General features: G+C 40.0%; 1 protein-coding gene across 4 annotated transcripts in view; it reads right to left on the reverse strand.

Annotated features, from left to right (window-relative positions):
• Nucleotides 1–991: 991 nt before the first annotated feature.
• The window catches only part of syt6a (synaptotagmin VIa), a 94,761-nt gene continuing 71,620 nt past the window's right edge, over nt 992–24,132 (reverse strand). For all 4 annotated transcript variants that reach the window (XM_077514075.1, XM_077514076.1, XM_077514077.1 and 1 more), the window contains exons 2-7: nt 18,093–18,492; nt 14,615–15,176; nt 11,706–11,826; nt 9,381–9,552; nt 7,040–7,190; nt 992–5,240 (exon numbers count right to left, since the gene is read on the reverse strand). In XM_077514075.1, coding sequence (XP_077370201.1) covers nt 5,169–5,240; nt 7,040–7,190; nt 9,381–9,552; nt 11,706–11,826; nt 14,615–15,176; nt 18,093–18,492 — 1,478 coding nt within the window. In that variant the 3' untranslated portion in view covers nt 992–5,168. The remainder of the gene's footprint in view (nt 5,241–7,039; nt 7,191–9,380; nt 9,553–11,705; nt 11,827–14,614; nt 15,177–18,092; nt 18,493–24,132) is intronic.

Below are 24,132 nucleotides of genomic sequence, written 5' to 3' on the forward strand. Positions count from 1 at the left end.
AGGAGCAATAAGATCACAAAAGAAACATCATTGTGGCCTCGATTGAAGCTCCTCCGTGGATCCCCCTCACAGCTTGCCCCACAATGTGCAATTAAGAATAATTGAGAAGCTCCTTAAGATGGTCGCTAGAGAACAACTTCTGGGCGACTGGTACAAACATTCTCCCCCCATGTTGGTTTGGATGGCCTAATCAGACCGGCGTCTTAATTCATAGTATCGTTAAATACTTAAACTGTTTAACTTTCTGCTACTTCATCTGGATGATTGTATTTCATTACTGTAACGTGCCACAACATGAGAATGGTTTAATTAGATGTTGTTGAAGTGTTTGCTGTGTGAGTCATTTTGCATATGACTCTCATCTAATGTCATTGGTGACCGCTCTGCCTCGTTAGGCCGCAAATACAAACAAAACCCCACTTTGCATAAATCCTTTAATCAAAAGGAAGATTATGTCACAGAACCAAAACACATCACACCTCATGGAAGGAAAACAATGAAGAGGTTTGACAGTGGCAAGTGGGGATCAACGTAATGCCAATTATTTCACTGGTAAGTCTAAAACAAACTCCTTATACTAGTGTGTGTTCATTTCATCAACAGAATAGTTTCTCACTTGCCACTATTATACAGAATGCCCATAGAAAAAAAGTCAGTGCTATTGGTTACAACAGAAAAATAAAGATTGACAAAGGTGGCAACATGAGGTAAAGCTGAAAGTTAAATCGTCTATCAACCAAACGACCGCACATCATCCCAAACGTGTGACTGTCTAAAAGGCAACATATAACTACAGGAGACAACATTTCAAGGAATTAGTAAAGGAAACTAGCGTTTGACGAATCCTAAACTTCGTCACTCACTTACAACCACATCCATGTTTTTTTTTTGTTTTTTTTGTCTGTTCATTTTTTTTCTTGTGTCTCCTTTCACAAGAGTATCACTGATTATCAGCAAAACACAAATATGTCAATGACTCTTAACATTCTTTTTTCTGACCAAGGAGTTGCAATATTGAACATACAATTTCTTGAAAAGAACATACTGACAAAATCACCACAAAACTCAAGATTTTTCTGATATCGACTGCCAATACTCTCATGTTACAGTGAAATTTTTACCTTATTTTAGTCTTATGGTCCAGTGGTTCATTTATTTTTGTAGGCTACTTGACAGTTGGTAATGTGAAAACGCATGTACAGCTAATTAAGGTTTGATGATGGTGACTGTTGTGAACCTTCAACTTCCATTATTTCTTATGAGAACCGTTGCTTTTGAAATAAGAACAGTTTGGAAGTCAACCAGGGTCACAGACTGTATTGTGTCCCTGTTTTGATTGGATTGAAATGTCAACATGGGCCAAAGATGGTTTGTCTTGCCTCAAATTAGATGACTATAATACGGAGCTAAAGTGACACGTACGTTCCCTCGCAATCTTTGCGAGAGAACGCAAAGTTGTTTTTTTCGCCTACCATGTCACCTTAGCTGCGCAGTAAACACTTCCGGGTCATCTTCCATGTGAACAAAAGCGACTAGGATGGAATGTTTGTAAACATGAAACAAAACAGTGGGAAAGCTTTCCCAAAGCGACTAGGATGGAGCATGTATTTTCCCACTGCTTTGTTTACACGTCGCTTTTGGTCACAGGGAAGATGACCCGGAAATGTTTACGGCGCAGCGAAGGTGACATGGTAGGCGAAAAAAACAACTTTGCGTTCCTAGGGAACGCAATTTATTATTTATTTTTTTCCTACCATGTCACCGGGGCTCCGTACTATAATGTCATTCAATAGACGGTAACCAAATTTTATATTCAAGCACACCTTATTATTCTGTTTGTTTGAGCATGTTTTAATGAGACATACTGTGTGTAGTATCAAAAACAATTGGAGGATGCCTTTGATAACTAGCGTACATGTGGCAGTGTTGATGTTACGTCTCCCTTGACACACGGCTGTGGGATTTAGTTGCTTGGTGTGGGGCCACTCTCTAATTAACATACACAACTCTTTACTTTATCTTCCTGGATTGTCGTGTCATTTGCACAGAAATTCTTTACTGAGGTGACTGGTACTGCTCAGCCAATCCGACTGGCTCACTGGCCCTGTTCCGTTCCTTGTCCTGTCTGATCTTCTACAGGGTGTAGCTCTGCTTTCCCATTACACATGTTGATAAAAATCTAAATCCTATGCAATGTTATTGTTGTTATATACTCTTAATACCCAAAGTAAAAAAAAACCTGCACTGACTGTAAAACCTCCTGAAACTATATCAGGATTGTAATTGGAGTGAGGACTTTGGCCAATAAAAGTGACTGAGGTGAAATTAGGGGGTGTCAATGATACCACGAGCGGTGACGTCAAACACAAATAATAAGGGCCAATGAGATAATAAAAAGCTACTCCTTGGAAATCCGATCCAATTGGGCTGACGCCACCTCAACAACACACACAAAAAAAAAATACAAAAAAAAAAAAGAGGAAATGCCTAAAACAGATCCTGACGGAAACATCTGCACATATCATGAAGCGTTAACCACCCACTGACAAAAAAAAAAAGAAAAAAAAATGATATACTGTATGGCACATGCATAGTGGGGCCAGGAAGAAACTTCACTGCAACATTAAGGAAATGTTATTTTATTTTTAGGTTCCATGTTTTGGGCCACTTGGGACAGCAGTTTTGAATCTAAACCTGTTGACCTGTTTTGAACTGATTTTCTGCCACTGAATCTTTGGCCAATCACCTTCCATTTTAGAAACCAACTTTGCATTTGATTTGATGGATTTTGAAAGTTGCATCAAAAGATTTTTATTTATTTTTTAAACGACTGTTCATTATTTATTTATTTATTTAGTAAGATCTAGGATGCATAAAAAAAAGTTTAAAAGTCTTTAGTTTAAACCCAACCCAGATTAAGTCTAATAAGCTTCCAAGTTGCTTTTACAATTTCACCATAAAGGCTTTTTTTTTTTTTTTTTTTTATCTGAACCCTAACATTGCATTATTAGGCAAATATTTTATTGGTCGCCACTGGGTGTGTCACATCTTGAAATCATCTTGTTTAAGATTTTTTTTTTCACTTGTGCACAGTAAAATGATTTAAATCCAACTCCTGTTAGTCACCACTGGAAACGTCCAATCACCTTCCAATTTCAGTGTCAGTATTTTTCTAAACAATTTCTATAAACACTTTCCCAACATAGAAACAAACCACCTAATGTTAGCATCATGGTTATGAAACTAACATTAAAAATGGAATAGTATTTTATAAAATGTTTTATAAACTAAAGGCAACAAAGTACATAAATTGAACTGATGTTTTGCAAGTGATGTGCTGTTTTCACTATATGAGTAATGGTATGCAAGTTAGCATTTCCATGTTCATTGCTAGTATTCATTGTTGTCCAAAGACAAGGCAGATTTTTTCAAATAGACTCTCCCTCCAAATATTTAATCTTACCTGAAACGTGAAGGGGTGTTTTTCAAATAAAAACAGAAACTTTAAAGGTTTAATTTGATTGAAAGTGATGAAATTAAACTGCTTGGGAGCATTGTGTAACCCTTACACATTGCTGCTTTTAAATCACAACTGAGATGAAATAATTTTTTTTATGACTCATATTTACATTTAGTGATCCTTTTTTTTTTTTTTTTTTATACTCACATAGCCTGTAAGGGGAATTTCTTGGTACAAAATATTTACTCCATCTAAAAAATAAAACACAATGAAACATTTGTCTTCATTAAAGTTCATGTTATACTGAAAGACAACAGGTACAGCAAATTAAATAAGGGGATTCAACTGCATCACGTCGGCATCTGGGTGACAAATTAGAACATTTTCACAAGAAAAGAAACACCGTTTCATAACGCAGTTAACATCAAGGGAATATTTTTTTCTCCAAATGTCACACCTGCTAGGCTACATCGAGCTTCACATCTTGTCTGCATCGAAATAAACCAAACAATCACAAAAATGTGTCTGTACACAAATATATGCACAAAATTATACCTCCATAACGAGGGGAGACCGAGGAGGCAACGCCAACATCAAATTGTGCTATTCACCGCATTTACGCAAATAGTGGCCATCTGACATTTATTTCCTCAACTGCATACGGAGGCAGGCCTTTTACATGACGGAAGGTGCTCTCACTTTATTTATATGAATTCATTTTGAATTCATGGTGGTCAAGAAAAACTGAGGTTTAAAATAAAATAAAATAGAATGACCCTTATGGAAAAGTGCAGCAAAACAAGAAGAAACGAGGCAGAGTTGGTGGAACAAATTAGTTGTGTTCCTCCAAAAAACATCAACATAAACATGGCTGCGCACAACATTGTGGAGCTGCGGAGAAATCGCAAATAACTGTTGCCTTTTCATTACAAATTGTGATAAATAGTCAAAGTGCTGTTTCAGTGGGGTTTTTTTTGTTTTGGTGTGTGACGTGTGTTTTGTTTTCTAATGTATACAGTGATGCCTCTCTTTGAGGAAAGCCGTAGTTCGTCTTTGATGGATGATGCAACCAGCGACAAATTAGGTCAGGGCATGTTCTGGTACGCAGGGTCAGCCACTATTTGAACAAATAGTGAATATGAGTTGCTGTTTTTTCCCTTGTTTTCTACCTTGAATGAAATACTTTTTAGAGTGCTCATCCTATTCTGAATTTGTGTTTTAGCCTGAAGTGGAAAAAAAAAAGTATCGCATATAATATAATGATAAGGAAACTCAATTTTAACACCGTAATGATGCTACAGCTTGATTTTGTTCCGATGAAAATGAATGCAGCACCAGGACGTTTTGAAAGCGGCTCACTCTGAGAAACGTCCTCTGATCACCACTTTCTCGAAAGTTTAAGTCTGCATCCATACAACCAAGGTGGAAGGACATCCAAAGATCCGGTTGCGCAGTCATAACACCCCCCAAAAAAACAGCCTGACCTGACGTGCTCCCAGATCAGCTGTCTCGAACCACGCTGGCGGAAGGTGGGCTTCGGAGGGCGACTGAGGGAGAGGGGCAGGGGGGCGGACGGTGGGGTGGGGGACAGCAGGTTTTCTCCTGGATAATCAGACAGGCAGGAAGTGGACCAGCAGGAGGCAGGAAGAACCTCACACCGCCCCCTATCCGGGTCGAAGGGGGTCGCAGGGGTCGCAGGTGGCGTTGCTCAGGGTGTCGCTGGGGGGCGGGGGGACGGGCAGGATCCCTGGCTGTCAAAGCTGGCGGCCCTTGCTTTCCACTGTGACACATATAAAGATGGAACGCGATGCTAAATTTATGTCATGAAAACGTATCAACTACATTCATGTATTGATTATTTTGGAATTCTGGGATTACAATGTATATAAAAAGTCTAGTCACCCCTTTTAAAATGTCACATATTTGTGACATAAAAAAGGAGACAAATATAAATCATATCAAAACTTTTTTTCTCCAGTATTCCCAGTTGCCCCCCCCCCCCCAAAAAAAAGTATAATTACGTTCTATTTTAAATGTTTTAAGTGTCCCAAAGACATATTAATACTTTTTTTTTAAAATTTTTTAATGCTAAAGCATGCAGAAGGCTTTGATGCAGCCTCTCAACTGCAAAGAACAGTTGAAGAAATCGTAGTTATTACTCAAAGGGCCAGCAGGTGGCAGCAGAGCAAAGGAGATCAACTAGGACCATGTTGAAAAAAAAGCTCAATTACGGTACTCAAAATTCTAAATAGACGTGAAAAATGATTAAACTTAGCTATATTCAAATGCTAATTGCTGCAAAACGGAAACAGATAGAAATATACTTTTTTTTTCCCTAATGGACGAAGAGACTTTAGTCTTTCTTTTGGTAGGTACATGTTTTTATAGCAATAGAACACAATATTCTGTGGGCCTTGCAAAATCAGTCAAAATCCAGTAAAACAGCTGGGAGTGAAGGGGGTTGCTTCTGTGAAAATGGCTGGCAGTGAATGGTTAATGTAAACTATAATCTGCACAGCTCAACTGAAAAAAAAGTGTTTTTCAAGGAGGAAAATGTAAAAATAAACAACTGTGATCACAAGTTTGCACACCTATTAATGATGTTACTCTGTTCGGAATTAAGCATTTCTTCTGACCATCGTACATTTTCACACATGCATTTGGGAAATTCCAATTGCATTTTGCAAAATTTGTAACTCTTTGGCAATAATTTAAAAAGTACATTTGCCGCAAGGATGTTGCAACGCTAAAACCAATTTGGTACATTCAGTATTGCAGCTTGTGCTCTAGCCACATGTCCACTCTGCAAACAAATACAGTACAGCTCAGCTTCTCGCTAGCTGATGTGGAGGCAAGTGATATGATTCTAGCAGGACATTAAACCTGTTTCCTTACCTCATTTGAAATTGTATTATGCAAATGTGAATAGCAGTGGAGCACAAAAAAGCGACCCGGGCTCATCAGATTGAGCCAATTCAGAATTCAGACTATACAAACGAATACTGTTGCATTTGTCTGCATGCTTATCTTCTGTCCAAAAGAGGAAAAACTATGGATGTTGCACTTTCCTAAAAAGAAAAAAATGAATATTTATTATTTAAAAAAAAAAAAGGATTTGTACATCATTTTATCTACTTGAAAATCATTTATTGGAGGAGTAGCAGCAAGACATTTGTTTCATTAAACGTCATTAAATGTGATTCTCATTACACATAAATAAGAGTATATGCAGTTTTATGTGCAGCATTTTGTTTGTTGAGGGCTTTGACTTTCCTGTACTTTTTGTGTATGTATGTATAAAATTAATTCAATGGAGAGAAAAAAAAATGTCACCATAGAATAATGGATTTAATTTAACATCAATTTGTATTTCAGTTAGAGGAAATTTATGATGACTTCTAATTACAGACAGTAATTGAGAATGTTGACAGAAAATTAAATGTCTCTCTTAATAACATTATATTTTATTTATTTATCACGTTTGCCACTTTGTTGACATAATTTGCCCTAATTACTCAGTGTAAACGCAAGTAATCCACCAATTTTTTTCTTTTCTTTTCTTTTTTCTGTCGCATTCACCTCCTTCTCCGATTTCTTGGACTCCAGTAGGGGGTGCCAGTGTGCGATGGGCTTGCGAGGGTAGGCCAGCATTTCGTTCCAGTGGTCCCTTCCCAGTCCCTCTGCGTTGCATCCAACCCGCATTACGCCGATAATCTCGTTGTGACCGACCCTGCGGGGTGCAGGCGTGTTTAATGTGACTGAATGCAAAACGGCAACTCATACATGGTTGTGATGATTTTAATCACATGATTTTAAACAATGTGTGAGCGTCACATAATCAAGGGACAAACACCGGAAATGACCAATCCTGTTATTTCAAAGCTAAACTTGAAAATAGCTCTACTAAAATAATAATAAAATGCATGCTTTTCGCTTGCCTTTACATTAACTATATTGCGCTTGTTTTTTTGTTTTCTTTTTTTCTCAAAAGGTCTCCCATGAAGTCTTCTAGTTCCATCACCAGTCACCCCCAAACAACTGCTCTGTTATTCAAAATATAACACATCGTCTCAGAATGATACATTTAATGTCATTTAAAAAAAAATCATTAGTCAATCTTGATAAAATCAATCAATCGTCGACAACAATTAATCCAAAATCAACATACAGTATTTGTTTATTTTTTAAAGCTTTGTTTGTTTTCTTCTACAAACTGAATCTTTCACGCTGTAGCTGCCTTTCTGTCGCTGATGCACATATACAGTAGCGGTAACCTGTATCAGCAGTCAACAAAAATACGAAGCAAGACTTGCAAGACAAAATTTGCCTTTCATGGCAGCACAACCATGATTTACGTCGAGCATGTAAAAAGGAAGCAGGTTGTGGCTGATTCCATTTCTGATGAACGGGGAGAGCTCTTTGGCTATCTAGCTGCTAATATTAGCAACGTTAGTGAGCTATACTATGGAGTTAGAATCATGCCAAAACCCTGTAAACACAAAAAAATGTGATCTACGTACACAAAACCTGTTCTACGTGCACAAAACCTGATCTTCATACACAAGGAAGCATATTTTGATTTACCCAAAAAAAAAAAAAAAAAATCTTTCAAGTGCAAAAAATTGTTTTGTGTACGTAAAAAGCAATTCTACAACTACGGATAAAAGTCACGTGACTTTTGGCAGTGATATTCTGCCGAGCAGTTTCCACGTGCCGAAAAGTCTAAATCCACACACGCAAAAAGCCAGTAAACTTGACAGCAGGGGGCGCTGTTGAATCAGCGGCGTATTGAGAGAGAGTTTGGCCAACTCGTTGAAGAACTGCTACGCTGTGATTGGTCAACTGCTGGTCACATGACATATGGACGCCTTGTCGTTACCATGGTGCTGGTGCAATTGGCGTTTCCAGAGCCAAGAGTGTTTGTATTGTTGTTATCACTTACATATTGCAACTATGCCGTGTTGCTCAGCATGGCGTTGTTCACAATTACAACCAGGCAGTGGCGTTATGATGCAGGGTTAGATTTAGGGTTAAATAAAGTAAGTAAAATACCACGATTTGATGTAGTTGGGACTGCACACCTGCAGCTTTCTACCTCGTCAAATGAGTGGTGTGCCATGTTACTGTTTTCTTTCTTTTTTTTTAATTTTTAAGAATTTAGATTAATGAAGTGTTTGTGATTGTGAATGCCATAAACGACTAATGCAATACGTTACGTAATCGTTTTTTGTTGTAATTGAAGATATGCTTCTTTGTGTACGTAGATCATGTTTTGTGTACGTACATCAGGTTTTTTTGTGTTTACGGGGTTTTGGCATGATTCTAATTCCACACTATACTCACGTCTAGCTGTCAAGTCAACATTTGTCTTGTGCCCCCACCGGTCTAAACGCAGTATTCTGATTAATACTGTGTTTGTGGAATAAAAATTACGCGGACAAACCGTCATGTTGTCCTCCACTGCCACCTGCTGGCAACAGAAATTGACATTGCAGTGCTCACAGGTCAACTGTCAAAGTAATGTAACCTGAATTCTGAATTTTTGCGGTATTTGTTCACAAATACTATGAGAATCCTCCGGTACTGCTCCGTTCGCAACCGACTTTTTCTTTTTTTTTAGGTCGGACCATTCAGGCGTTGTTTAGGGCGGGGCATGCAGCTGTGACGAAACCAGGAAGCCAGCACTGACGCGGGTGGAACCGAACAAACCTAACTGAAATTAATTCTGTTCTCGAAGAATTACTCCGTTTCCTTGTTGAATGTTGAACAGCGAGAGGTGCTTCGTGCATTTTTGTCTGGTAAAGATGTTCATAAAGCCACACATGGAAATGTTCTTCCTGATTCTATGCGGGGTCCCTTCCATTTAAAAAAATCTGAGAATGCAAAATCAAAATGCGTGCAGCCCACTTTTCTTACGTACAGGTCGTAATCCATGACAGAGATGTGCAGGCTGACGTGGTCCATGCTGTCGGGTGGGATGTCAAAGATGATGGCCTCATTGTAGGTGGGATTTAGGGTGTTCTTCTTGATGCTGGTCTTCTTCTTCTTCAGACGTCGCCCGTCACATATTAGAGACACTTTCACGTAAGGATCTGGATGGAAGGACCAGAGAGGGGGAAAAAAAAAAAAAAGTCATGAGGGGACACTAACATTTATGACAATCTGAGAGAAGGTCTGCTATCTCACACACTGATCTAGTTTGTCCCACTTCCTATTGATTTTAAATTATATTTGGATTAAAGGCAGCAGTGGGTCACAGGTCACAATAAAATGTCAACACTTGCTAATCAGCATAGTGGAATCACGCCGAAAGGACGAGCCTTAGCGGAGTCAAGTTCCCCAGTAACTACATCATTTTGGATGATGATATTTAAATGTGAAAATCTAATAATTATTGTTATCCATAATTATTATTATTATTATTATTATTATTATTATTATTATTATTATTTTTTAATTTTTTTTTTTTTTTTTTTTTTTTTTTTTTTTTTTTACAGTTTACTGTTTCATAAATGGGGTGGCACGGTGGCTGACTGCTTAGCCCATCCGCCTCCCAGTGGAGTTTGCATGTTCTCCCCGTGCCTGCATGGGTTTTCTCTGGGTACTCCAGTCTCCTCCCACATTCCAAAGACATGCGTGGCAGGTTAATTGGGCGCTCCCAATTGTCCCTAGGTGTGCTTGTGCGTGTCGTTGGTTGTTCGTCTCTGTGTGCCCTGCGATTGGCTGGCAACCAGTTAAGGGTGTAACCCCGCCTACTGCCCAGATTCAGCTGAGATAGGCTCCAACACCCCCCGCGGCCCTTGTAAGGAACAAGCGGTTCAGAAAATGGATGGATGGAAGTTTCATAAATAGTCATAATAATAATAGTGAAGTAATATGTCAAATTATACTTATACAGAGCTTCCACTAATCATCCCTTCCCGTCAATGACGACGTCCACCTTTCGGCGAGTGCACATAAAGCCTAAAAAAATTCACAGACTCAGCACCGACTGAAGCATGTTTACGTCCGTCGATCGGGGCGAGTACAGATGGTCCCTCTCATTCCGTGTATTTTTGCAGGCTTTGCATCATTAAGCATTCGCCGAATATGCGGAAGCACTCTGGTGGGAACGATTAACAGCTCTGTACTATAATGAATTAATTTTACTCCACTTTGAAATTTCTTCCTTTAAAGTTCAAAAAGTGTGAAACATTGGGAGCTCACTGAAATCGAAACGGTCTGCATTAAAGCACCCAGTGACTCTGGATTCTCATTTTCATGACAGGTGGTGTACGGTAATAAATGTGTCAACCACGTAACTGTGCATGAGTGGGGTTTTCTTTCTTTCGGTACTTTGCTAGATGAGCGCAGATATAAGCAGGTGTTTCAACTGTTCTGTGCCGTTGTGGAGGGGAGCATGGCTGACTCACAGTGAATCGAAGCAGCTACCCTCATTAACCCATTTAAATTCAGTGCAGACAGAGGCATGCGGTCTACATGACAACTTGCTGGAGTCCATGCAGGAGATCGGTACGTGCAAAGTGGAGTTACAGTTAAAGGAACCGTAAGATCTCCTCTTGCGGATGATGTAGTCAGCCGCACATGTGACATGGGCAATTGGAGAGCGCCTTGCATCACCAATCGGGTGTCTGACCGACCATCCCCCACCCCTTCCTACTACTCTCGACTAACCACTGTGGAACGTCAAATCTTTCTACCAGTGCCTCGATCAAATCCACCAAAACCACGCTACAAAACCTGCGTCACCACTTAGACCTGGTTTTAGCGAGTCTACAGTATAACCTAGTCTACTTTTGTCACCAAACAAGATGCGCCGGAGCAATGTAATACAATACACCACACTTGTCCTGCCATGAAAATGAAGATACGCTCGTTTTTAGCCCAGGCGCATCTACGAAAATAGGGACCTTTGGGATTCAAATTGTGGCTCACGTTGCATGTCATTAAACATCACAAGGAAAAAAAATGTCACAATAAATCCCAATTATGGCTGAACTCTGGCATTTAAAGCACAATAAATGTCACATTTCGCATGCAGTATCAGTTCTGCAGGCAAACATGAGGATGGCAGGCGCTTATTAAATAAAATGAAGGTCTGCAGCAACGTTCTGACAATGGCTTGATATTACACGCCTTGCCTGTGTGCCTGTGAATAATTGCCAGAATAAACAGAGACGGCTTGCCTGCCTTGTGTGTTTATGATCTGAGACAATAGTAAACACACGCGCACACACATCCAAACCTGAGTATCCAGTGATGTCCATGGCCTTGAGGTTCCTGCACTTAATGACAGTCAGTGTGAGTCTTCCAGCAGTGGGCAGGTAACAGAGTGAGAACATGATCTCCCCAAGGTCGACACTCTCCTGAGGATGGACACACACGCAAAACACACACAGGTGAGTAGGTGAAAATGTCCACAACCAGAAACGACAGTATGACTTAAGGCCTAATAAATTGTTTTAGAAGCAGATTTTGGTTCCCTGTTCGTGACACGTTACAAGAGATGAATGGTACTTATTATGTACCCCAGAACATATGTACAGTTGTCAAGGAATTGCTAAATAGGCTGTTGCGAATTTGGTAGATGAATAGAATTGTTAATTAACTGTCTTGAAGCAGTTGTAGGAAAATAGCGTGCCATTAGTTTGCTGCAAACATCAATAATGTTGCTGTAGTGTACATGGCCACATTCACACAATATTCCCCTGGCCATGGTAGCCCCATTTGCCCGAAACGTAGTGCTTAGTTTTCTCACAGTATATCATGATATCGATGACAGGCAGTGAGCAGAAGGGGCTGTTAAGTCCCAGAGGCTCAAAGGCGTGTTATGGTTCCGCCTGCATTTTACCACAGAAGTCAGCAAGATTCTCCGTTTATCACGTTCTGTTGAGGATTTCTATGGTTAAAAGCGTCGACGTGGCAGCTTTGGGGCATGTTTTTGTGTGTGTGTCTCTTTCCACTTTCATCTCAATATTAAGCATTATAAACAGTTATGTTGTACATAGCGGCAGTGAGATACCACGGAGTACACAACCTATGTTTACCATCCTAACACAGAACACCCTCAAGTTTTGATACGCCATTTTACTTACTTTCAGATTTCATTTTGTTCAACCTGCCACAAATAGGTTTCTCATTTGTACATTAATTGTGGCAAATGATTCCCCAATCGTATTAAGAAAATGTATGTTTTAGGTAAACCATAAAGATTTATTGACAATAATGTGTTATATATGTGAACTTATTAGTCTAAACATGACATTCTGATTAAGATTAAATTTTTGGAATATGAGTTATCCATCAAAATCGAGCCGTTTTTATCAATCTCAGGGGGCAGCCATTTTGCCACTTGCTGTCAACTGAAGATGACATCACTGTTGCTCAGGGCTCAGGCAATGACCACTCACAGCTGACATGTTTTCTGAAGCTGAGCTGTGATTGGTTGTTCCTGAGACCTGAGCATCTGTGATGTCATTTTCACTCTGCAGCAATTGGCAAAATGGCCGCATTCTGATATTGATACAAGCAGTTGAACTTAAATTCCACTGACGCACTATTAACCAGAATAACATATTCAGGCTAGTGGGGCTGCTTAGAACAAATTGTCGAGAAATTTGTGGGGGTTGACTTCCTCTTTAATTTTGCCTATAGTCAATCAAGGACATTTGATCTATTGTGTAAGTTACAACGGTTTCAAATTGAACCCAGACCTACAAAAACAACTGTAAAAATAGAAAGGGTAATAATATAATGCCAGGCCAGTCAAATCACATACATCTAACTCTCACGATTTGTCGGCATGGGTCTTACCAAAAAGTGTTTGCAACATGAAAGGTTAGTCGTGTAGTTTAAATGTACAATTTGATAGATGAGCACTTGACACCGAAATATTTTCACCTGTTTTTGTCATACTCGAGTCATGCAGGAGGTATGTTTGGGTTTTGTCTCTTGTCTGGGGTCACGCCTGGGTTAGGTTTGAGTTCATGAGTTCATGACTGAGGTCAAGTATCTATTTTGTATTGACGTAGCCATCATCTAGTTTAGGGCTATATGATGTCAAGGATCTTTTATGCTATGTGATGTTTGGGGATGTCAGGAACTATCTGTAATGACTGGGTTAACAGCCAATCAGATAATGCCATGTCGATACTGGTACTCAAATGCCTAGTCACAACCAATGTGATCAATTTGTTGTTTATATAAGCTGTCTGCGAAATGTGTGTGTTCGCCAGATTATTACTCACTGTTCTCTGTGCATCTCCGCAGTATCGTGATTCTCAATGCATTCTCGATGTTTTCATTTAGTCAAGTTATGTGAATAAATAGTTAAAACCTTATTTGTGTCTGCGCTTTGGGACCCACACCTTCAGCACACAACAGTTTTCAGAATTTGAAATGAATTGCCATAAGAACTCAGTTTTCACTCTAGGAAATAAAACAGTGAGATGCCCTTTGTTTGGGAAGGTGCAAGCGAGCCAAAAGCAGGTGCACGTCATCGCACACTCACAACTGAACGTCCGACAGCCATCTTCCTGTACTGTGGTGAGGAATTCACTTTGAAAGGTGTGAAAGTCGAGCTGTGATGCGAGAGCACAGCCGTCAAGTGTTGTAAAAGCATAAAGTGACACGGATGGGCAACGGAGGAAGTTGTGCTGTTTCACGTGTCATACCCTTTCGACAACTGGGAGAGTTTCAGCATTTTACCCAAACAAGCTGTAAAACAGCTGCAGTTTATTCTCAAATGTTATTAAAGGGGAATCCAACCTTAAACATTTCTTGTCAATAATATGTATATCTGACCTTACTAGTCTAAACATATCATTCTGATTCATATTACATTTGTGGAATATGAGTTATGAGTCAAAATCCGTTTTTATCCATCTCGATGGGGCGGCCATTTTGCCACTTGCTGTCAACAAAAGATGACATCACAGTTGCGCAGAGCTCAGGCAAGGACCAATCACAGCTCACCTGTTTTCTGAAGCTGCGCTGTGATTGGTGATTGATAAAAACATCTAGATTTTGCTGCTTAACGTATATTCCCACTAATGCAATATTAATCAAAATATCATATTTAGAATAGATGGGCTGCAGAGAACATTATTGTCAAGAGACCTCAAACTGTACTTAAAGAAGACAGTGTATTCTTACACTGGTGGCATAGTCGATGTCCCTCCATATATGCGTTTCCCGTGATAGGTCCGACGTCTCAAACAAGTTGTCCATCACCACCTCCCCAATCATGTCGTGTCGTGAAAACCTGTCAAAGTCGAAAACGCTCATGTGGAGCTTCCTGGTCACCAGCTCGTCGTAAGGCACGGGGAAGTGGAAGCTTTCACTGAAGGTGGGGTTGAGGGTCTTCCGGTGGACGCGCGTCTGGAACTTCTTGCGGTCGGGCAGCAGGTAGATCTTGACGTAAGGGTCGGACGTGCCGCACAAGTCTTTTGCGGGAAGGTCGACCGCCCTGATGATGTTGACGAGCAGGGCCTCGTTGTCGTAGTCATACTTGAGAGAGAAGTTAATCCTGCCACAGTTTTTACTGCTGCCGTTTTTGGAGGAGTCCTCGGAGTCGCACGTTTTTTGCTGGTAGAGCTCTGGCTGAATGCGGCCAATGCTTGTGGATTTTTCCTCCTTGTCCAACACGTAGTCGTTCCCCAGGTCTAGACTGCCGACCTGCATCTGCCGGGGAAGATGCCTTTTGAAGGAATTGTGCCTGTAGGAGGACAAGCAACACAGGAAGTCATGGGCGATCTGCAAATGAATTGGAAATGACAACAATCCATAACAAACCATCGGTTTACAATTAAGTTTTTTTCAATTCTCAAGAGTTGATGTTCCACTTCACAATTACTGTTAACTTGCGCTATACAAATAGTGGGTAATTAAAGGTTTGTGACAGGTTGTGGCAAAGTTACTTACTTACTTACTTACTTACTTGGAAAGCCTGTACTGGGTGAATTCCAGTCGCAACGTAGCAGACACGTCCATATCAAAATTTGGCAGTAATAAATTTACTGTCATTTCCAGACTATAAGCTGTGACTTTTTTTGACACGCTTTCAACCCTGTGGGTTATACAATGATGCGGCTAATATATGTATGTTTTTCTGACGGCCGCCAGGGGCGCTCTAGCAGAAAAGGTAAGAGTGAGAAAGGTGCGATATATGTGTCGAGGAACACGCAAGTTTAATGTAACTTCGCTCTTTGTGCATGAATAAAATTAGCATGAACAGACCCTCATCATGGAAAATACAAGAAGTCTCTGACTTTTACCGGTATGTTATTTTTAACCAGCCCTGTTAGTGCTGTGTTACTAGTACCGTATTGCTGCTGTGTTACTGCCGCATCACAGGCACTGTTTGGAAAGAAAAGCTAAGGTATGTTATTAAACCTTTGAAAACTCTTTCTGTGTCCCGTCTTTCTTTGTGAATATCTCATTTTTCAATGTGGGCATGTGTGGCTTATAGTCAAGTGCGGCTTATGTATGTACAAAAAGCTTTTTCCATTAGAAATGTACTGGGTGCGGCTTATAATCAGGTGCGCCTTATAGTCCAGAAATTATGGTAATAATAATAATGCATACATATATTTGTGGAGACTGGGGTTACTTAATGTTAAAGATTAGAGAGCTCTTCATATGAAAAGGAAAATGCACTGAGCTGTCGCCAACGTCTTACAAATGAAATTGTGCCATCTAGTGGCAGAAAAATGACCTCACTACAAATCAATATCACACTGGTTTTTACAGTACAGTACATCTTTTTAATGTTTACTAAATTTTATGAATTATTATGAAATTACTGTATCAATGACTAAAGGATATACAGACATATCTCTATTTAACATTTTCCCCACTTTTATCTTGACAGGAGGATGAAAACCTAGAATTATATTTTATTGTACATTTTGAAAAGATAAAATTTGCAATTAATCGTGAGTTAACTATTTAAGTCTTGCGATTAATTACGATCAAAAATTTCAATTGCCTGACACCCTGAGCTGAAATGAAGAATTACATAGCAAAATTTAGGGACAAGTAAGGGCTTTAGTACAACTGAGTCATTATATGATTTGTTGTGTCCTCTAAAGAGTTTTCTCCATATTAGGACAAAAGTACCATTCATTAATGTTTAAAGGTAACTACTTCAAGCTGATAAGGTCAAAGTTGAACAGATGTTGCTCACAGCTAATCAGTGATGACAAAGTGACACTGATAGCTTGCGTCTTGTAGTGCTGCACGCATGAGTCAATGCAGAATACCTGATGAGTCGTTGAGTTGAAGCCCCGCGGGAGCATACTCAAGCTTTAATTCAAGGACAAAAGTATTTAAAGGATGCCCCGCTTGGTCACGAGCAGGCAGTCGCTCAACATGCTGAAAACATGAAACACTTCACAGCATTTTGTCCCCTCAGTGGAAAGCTCCCGATGAAGTCGTCATATGTAATTAGCTTCACTCTAATGACTTGTGAAAAGTTGCAAAATGCCTTCAAGGTACTCACTTGTTACATAACGCGTTGCAAACCATCCACTTTTGTCTTAAAATCATCTAGGCTTATCTAAGGATGTTGTTTAAAGGCCATCAATACAAAGTTATTCTCAACTGCAAAGCAACACGCAAAGCTCTGCACTTCAAGCTTAAAAGCGTTATTATACAGTCCCAAATGTCTGTCTCTCTCGCTTATTATTTTAGTTTTATTTTGAAAATTTGTTGCATCTGCCTGCATCTGTACATGTTATATAAAATGTAAAATGTAATCCCACAAGCAAACATACATTTGTGGAAACAAACAAACCTCTTAGAGGGAAAAGGCCAAATGATGACAGAGAAAAGCAAGAGCATACAAAAAAAAAAAAAAAGCTACATCTACAGAGACAATATCAGCAGTCCAACGTTTGTCATTCTTTTTTTTTCCCTGTTGATTTAATTTTCTATTTTGAGCATATTTGCTAGTGTTTAAAATTTGGTTTTTAATTTATTTTTAATGCTTAATTTGAGTTGAACTTTTATGAGTTTAAGTATTGTTTTTAATATGGGGTATTTTATTTATTTATTTATTTATTTATTTATTTATGTATTCATTTATTTATTTTCAGAGGAGGTTAGCTAGTTTTTTAGTTTTTTTTTTTTTTAATTGCTTCATTTTGGACTAATTTAGTTTAGTTTTTGTTTTGTTTTAGTATTGTTATTAGTATACAACGTATTTTCCATTAGTTTTTTTTTTTTTGCTGTTGTTCTTTTCTTAAAAAAAAATATATACATTTGTAATGCTTCATTTTAGTTCAGTTTTTTTTTTTTTTTGTTTTTTTGCTATGTTTCATTTAGATCACAGGGGTCAAACTTAAGGCCCAGATGCAGCCAATCACATCATTTTATCTGGCCCATGATGAAATCAAATCATGCGTGTCAACTTTCATGATCCTTGCTAAATTGTAGCTACCAAAATTCTAAGTTGTCATGTATAATAAATAATCATTTTAAGATTTTGCACACTTTTTTTGTTACTCTTGTGGACCGAAACTTGAACAATAATTGAACGGACCTTGACTTCTGATTTCAAAATGATTTCGATGAAACTGTACAGTAAGTCTGGCAACAAAGTGCATGCAAGAGCACGCGTGTCATGACTAACCGGGTGGAAGAAGCTGGCTCAGTTGTTTGCCTCTGCATGCGCTGTGTGCGGCGCAGGAAGTGCTCCCTCATGGAGAGTTGAACATCGGTGGGGATGTCAGGAGATGTATGGCTTATCTTCACCGCAGCCTCCAGGAAGCCCATCGGGCCCACGGGGTCCTTCACTTTCTCTGTTGCCATGGTAACCGCTGGCTGCTGCTGCTGGGGACTTGATGGCGACGGCAACGGCAGCGGGTGAGGCAGCTGCGGCGGGCGGTGCTCCGGGCTGGGGGACGGAGCGAGGAAGCCGGCTTTGCTCCGCCGAGGCGGACCGCAGCGCTTCCAGGAGCCGAAGGCGAGCAGGCCCAGCAGAACCAAGCCGCAGAGCACAAACACACCGAGCAGGAGGCCAAAAGTAGCGTCTGGTGGCGAGCCGTGGGGTCCGGGAACGCAATATGGGCAAGCAGATGGCAATGACGAGGGTGAGAAGACAAAGACAGACACTGGATTAGGTTAATATTTTTGCACACAACCCACTGTCCCTGAAGAACACCGCAATTCACATCCAGTCACTTCATTCAGTAAAATATTAAAATAGTTTTGTTTTTTTACCTATTGGGTAGGTAGCCATATTTATAACTCAAGTTGCAAGCGAGAAAATTATAATAAAATCAAATGCGTCTTAATTATACTAAAATAAAAACTACTTTGTAAGATGCAAATTGTCAAATGACTCTATTTAGATGATGAAGAAAGTAATCATATAACCCATCTGCACTCTAAAAATTGATTGGTGAAATCTAGTTAAAAAAAAAAAAAAAAAAAAAAGGGGGGGGGGGTTCAATTTGACAAATCTATAATTGTGCCCAAGCCATCCATCTATTTTCTTGACCGCTTCTTCCTCACAAGGGTCGCGGGGGATGCTGGAGCCTATCTCAGCTGGCTTTGGGCAGTAGGCGGGGTACACTCTGGACTGGCTGCCAGCCAATCGCAGGGCACACAGATTAATCAAGCCAATATGACCTTAAAGGGTCTGTCTGCCGGATTCACTCAGGAAAATACACTTTTTAAATACAGGATGTACACACTTTAACTTTCTCTCAGTCTACAAATCTGTGTTTTTGTTCATCTTTTGTGGTAATTTCGTCCTAAACCCCCACCTCCCCAGCCTGTATTTTGCCATTTTGTGTTTGTTTTGTAAACAGCAACAGTTTCAGTGGAAAGACAGTTTACAACCCTCCAGCCAATCGCAGAGCGGTGGGGTGGCGTGTCGCAAACGGGGCCGGGCGAACGTTTCAGCTGCGTGACGTCACTCCCGCGGCAATTTGAAAGCACGCACGGATTTTTTTTTTCTTCACTCACTCATTCACACACGTAAGCTTCTGTGGGTGCACACAACCAGACAACACATCTAATGGTTTTTAATTACTATATCTCAGTTGTGACATTTTTAATGAATGGTATGCTGCCATCGAAAGGGGAAGCACCAATTGGTGGAGAGGAAAAATCGCCTGACAAATTACAGATTAAATATAATCTATTTAAATGCTAATCCAAAAAGGCTCCTGGGATGAGAGATGAGATGTCAAAATGGCCAATAGATTAAAAAAAACAAAAAACAAAAAACATGGTCATACGGGGTTTACTTTAAATGCGCTTGCAGTCTCACACAGATTTGGACACGGGCCGAGCACGCTGACAAGCAGGATGTGCGGGGCCCAAGGGAGAACAGGCAAACCACGCTGTTTGTTGATTCCATATAATCATATTTCAGCATCTGATACCTGGAACAATCCCTATTCGCCCAAGCCTGAATTCAATTCCCCACATTTTGCAGCAGTGTCCTTTTCCTCGCACTGCGTTTACTCTAATTTATCTACCATAGCTGAGTGCTGCTCTCAGAAGACTTTAGTCTCCATGTAATAGTGCACAGATAGCAGGAATCTGCTTTAGGGCACATTGAATTAAGTTTTTTTTTTCTTTTTTCAGAATGTTTACTGAGCTAAATCTTCCCCCGCTGAAGACAAATAGAAGCTGCAGAAACCTGCAGGCAAGGATGAGTTCATTCCAGATTGGTTTTTCATTTTTTATTAATAGAGGAAAGCCGATTGCTTGCTTGTGGCTTACATCTACATAATGGACATTTGTTAGGCTGTTTAATCTTTAAACTCACACAACTGACAAAATGAGAGTGGACAATCAGCTTAGTCTATAGGGGTCAAAAGCATGTAGTGACTATCACAGCCTAATAGATCTTTATGACATGAAACGGTTTCACCTCCGTAAACAGAAACGGATCGCTTTCTCTCCTCAGATGCCTTTCGAGTTTCGGACTTAATTGAATGGCCCTCTTAAGATGAGACACCTCCTTGCGCAAGGATTTCTGCTCAGATCGCAGTTGTCCTCCACAGCAGCTCCAACACATCATGTGACATTTCACAGAAGACTCGACACGTGGCTGACCGTGATCGCCGCTCATCATGGCAAACTGAAGCTGACCCTGCATTGTAGATGCAAAGAATAATAAGCACAATTCAGGGTCCAGTGGAACCGTGACTCCTGTGATCCTGGCTAAAGTGGAGCAGATGTCATACCAGAAGGGCAGTGAATGAATAAATAAATGAAGGGTTTGGTGCAATGCCAGGTACAGTGCAGAAAGGAGCCAACTTCAATAAAACATCTGAAACGGGACTCTGACAGGACAGACTTGAAAAATGTCATTTTTTTCTGATGTAAGGTACTGGTCTAGAAAATGATAGTTAGTCAATATTCAGCATAGATGGGAATTGAAAGTCTGCTTCGACATAAACACCAAGATTTGACTGCCGTGTCAAGTCTAGAGTCCAATCAAACCTGATTTTGGACCCATCAAAGGGTACGGAAGAGGACTAGGGCCAGTGAAGTGGAAAAAGAGGTTTGCAGGATTCTCATTTTATTCTAAGAATTCTGACTTTAAATTGAGAATTCTGACTTTGTGACATAGAGCTAAGAATTGCAAGTGGGGGGGTCAGAATGTCAGAATTCTGAGAATAAAGCCTGAATTCTTTAAAGTCAATATTCTGAGATTAAAGTCAGAATACTGCCAACCTTTAGTTTTTCCTCTTCACTGGCCCTTATCCATCCATTTTCTTAACTGCTTTCACCGCACAAGGGTCGCAGGAGCTTCGGGCAATAGGCGGCGTACACCCTGAACTGGTTGCCATCCAAATGCAGGGAACACAGAGACGAACAACCACTCACACTTAGGGACAATTCAGAGCGTCCAAATAATCTGCCATGCATGTTTTTGGAACGTGGGAGGAGACCGGAGTACCCGGAGAAGACCCACACGGGCACAGGCAAACTCCAACCAGGAAGGCCGGTGCGCAGACTCGATCTTGCGTCCTCAGCATTGGGAGGCGGGCGTGCTAACCAGTCATCCACCGTGCCGCCCAGCCCTTATCCTTTTCCATAAAAGGTGACATATTCTGGAAACAAATTTGGCTGGTTCCGCTCATAAACACATTCTTCAATCTTATTCATGCTAAAGTCAAAGTTAATACAGGGTCTGAACTTGTCCTCAAGAATGATTGTATCTGTAGAAAACAGACGAGGGTCTGCGTAGACAAGTCATATGCCATCACGCGTTCAAATGAAATGAACAAAGCAGTTGTGCAAATGCTGGACTCCTTTCTCTTGCCGTATTTCCAAAAATCCAAATGTCAAGTTATGGGTATGACTTTTAGGGAACAGTTCTACTTTCAGTCAAAGACTTTTTAATCAGATTATCTATTGGATTGGACAGATCTGTCCAATCCAATAGATAATCTGATTAAAAAGTCTGTGTTTTATAAATACAATCACACTACAAATGTTCCTTTATTTGTGTCTAAACTGGGGCATCGCTGTTCTCACAGAGATGATATGAGCGACATTTATTTTGTTAAATGGTCATTTTTTAAATAAATCCCTCTAAGTCAGGGGTGTCCAAACTTTTTCATTTGAGGGCCACATACAGAAAATCAGAAGGACACAAGGGCCACATCATGTTCTGAAGAGAAATTACGTTTATTCCTAAAAATTGTACAAATAATTTATTTGTGCTTTTGCTTATTTAGAAAAATGCTACAGTATATAAACCAATTTATTTGTAATATGGCAGTAGGGTTATTATAGTAGTGTGGATGGTTGTTCGTCTCTGTGTGCCCTGCGATTGGTTGGCAACCAGTCCAGGGTGTCCCCTGCCTACTGCCCAGAGCCAGCTGAGATAGGCGCCAGCAGCCCCCGCGACCCTTGTGAGGAATAAGCGGTCAAGAAAATGGATGGATGGATGGAGGGTTATTATAGTTTTGGAATTTTTCATTTTAGTTAGTTTTTATTAGTTTTCAGGGTGGTTCTGTTAGTTTTTTATTAGTGTAGTTCTTTAAAAAAAAAAAATGCTTAGTTTTAGTTTAGTTTGTTAGTGTCAGTATTAGCATTTTTTTTTTGTTTGTTTTGTTTTTTGTTTGTTTTTAAAAGGTATTACTTATGCGCAATATTTAAAAAACTCCATGGGAGCAACGTCATCTGAAGGTGCTTTCCTATTGGCTGCTGCTAGATGACGTCACTTCTGTGTGGCATACTTTCAAACATCATTATTCCGGTATTTATCAAAAATAAATCTACTAAAAATCACATTTAAAATCATCCCCAAAGGCTCATGTATTAAATTCATAACCAAAGACTAAAATGAAGGCCATGTTTGCTATATGGTTAGTTTTAGTTAGTTTTGTAAACATAAAATGGAATTTCAGGTAGTTTTCGTTTTTTAAAAAGCATTTTCGTTTTTATTTTATTTCGGTAACAGTATTGTTTTTTTGAATTTTAGTTTTTAAATTAGTTTTAGCTAACTAAAATAACCTTTAATGGCACCTGTTTTTCGATACCCTCCCTTCTTACTTTGACCCCCTCCAAACATTTTTGTTTTGTTTATTTTATTTGAACTGAGTCAAATGCCTTTTTTAACATAGGTCGCGGGCCACTGAAAAAATGGACGGCGGGCCGCAAATGGCCCCCGGGCCGTAGTTTGGACACCACTGCTCTAAGTCATCGTTCGAGGTTAGTTTTACGAAGGTTATCCGGGACATTTTACAGTTTCATATGAATTGTCACACATAACAATTGTGAAGTTTGAAAAAGGACAAGGGTAATAAAAAGGATATGGATTGAAACAAGTACTGTAATTGTGCTTCACATAAATTTTCATGCAATGAAGCGGATAGTGTTTCTTTCCAAAATGACGTCACAAACTGCTAGTCAGGCAAACATACAGTATTACAATGTTCATTTCAGCAGGTTTCAACAAGGTTTTCATCTGTATGTAAAACTTTTTAAAAAAAACATTTTGTTGATGAAATGGAAACACAAAATTTTTCATGTGTTGGTCTCGTGATTGAAGATGGAAGGGTGTTATTAACGTATTTCAATGAGCTCTTCGTCTTGCTAACTTGTTGTCAGTCTGTGTGATTGTTGCCTGTGGTTCAGCGCGAAAAGGTTAATGATGAGGGTACCAATGCGGCACCACACCTCCGCACACTCGTCAATCGTACATGGAAGCGAAAGCGGAAATAGAAATAGAAACAGACAAGCTGAAAAGCATCTAATAACTTTAGTGCTGCAAAGAAAGGCTAATAGTGCTAATAATCCGGCACTAGTAAGACACGGACAGCATGACCGTAAGCCGAATGGGAAGTGATAATAAAGAAAAGCCATTGGTCTTCCTCTTCAGACACACGACTAATGAAGCGAAGCGTATTATTCCCGCCGGACACCAGCTCCCCTGACAGCGTGAGAATGGAGCGACCTCCAGCTTTTTTAGCTTCACTATTAATGATTACACCCCCGCCTCTGCTGGAGTGGACTACCGCCGGCCCGCAGTCGATCATCGGGCTCTTTTCGGGCTTTCTTCCTGCTGAGAAACACTTCTCGCAATCAATACTGCCGAAACCAAATCAATCAGGCCGCAACGCTCCTTCAGGTGGCTGCTGGCTCTGCAGCAAAGGGCAGAAGTGAGTTGCGACTTTGAAAAGGTGTTTGAGCTCCTC

The sequence above is a fragment of the Festucalex cinctus genome, chromosome 2 (assembly GCF_051991245.1).
Source record: "Festucalex cinctus isolate MCC-2025b chromosome 2, RoL_Fcin_1.0, whole genome shotgun sequence".
Lineage (NCBI taxonomy): Eukaryota > Metazoa > Chordata > Actinopteri > Syngnathiformes > Syngnathidae > Festucalex > Festucalex cinctus.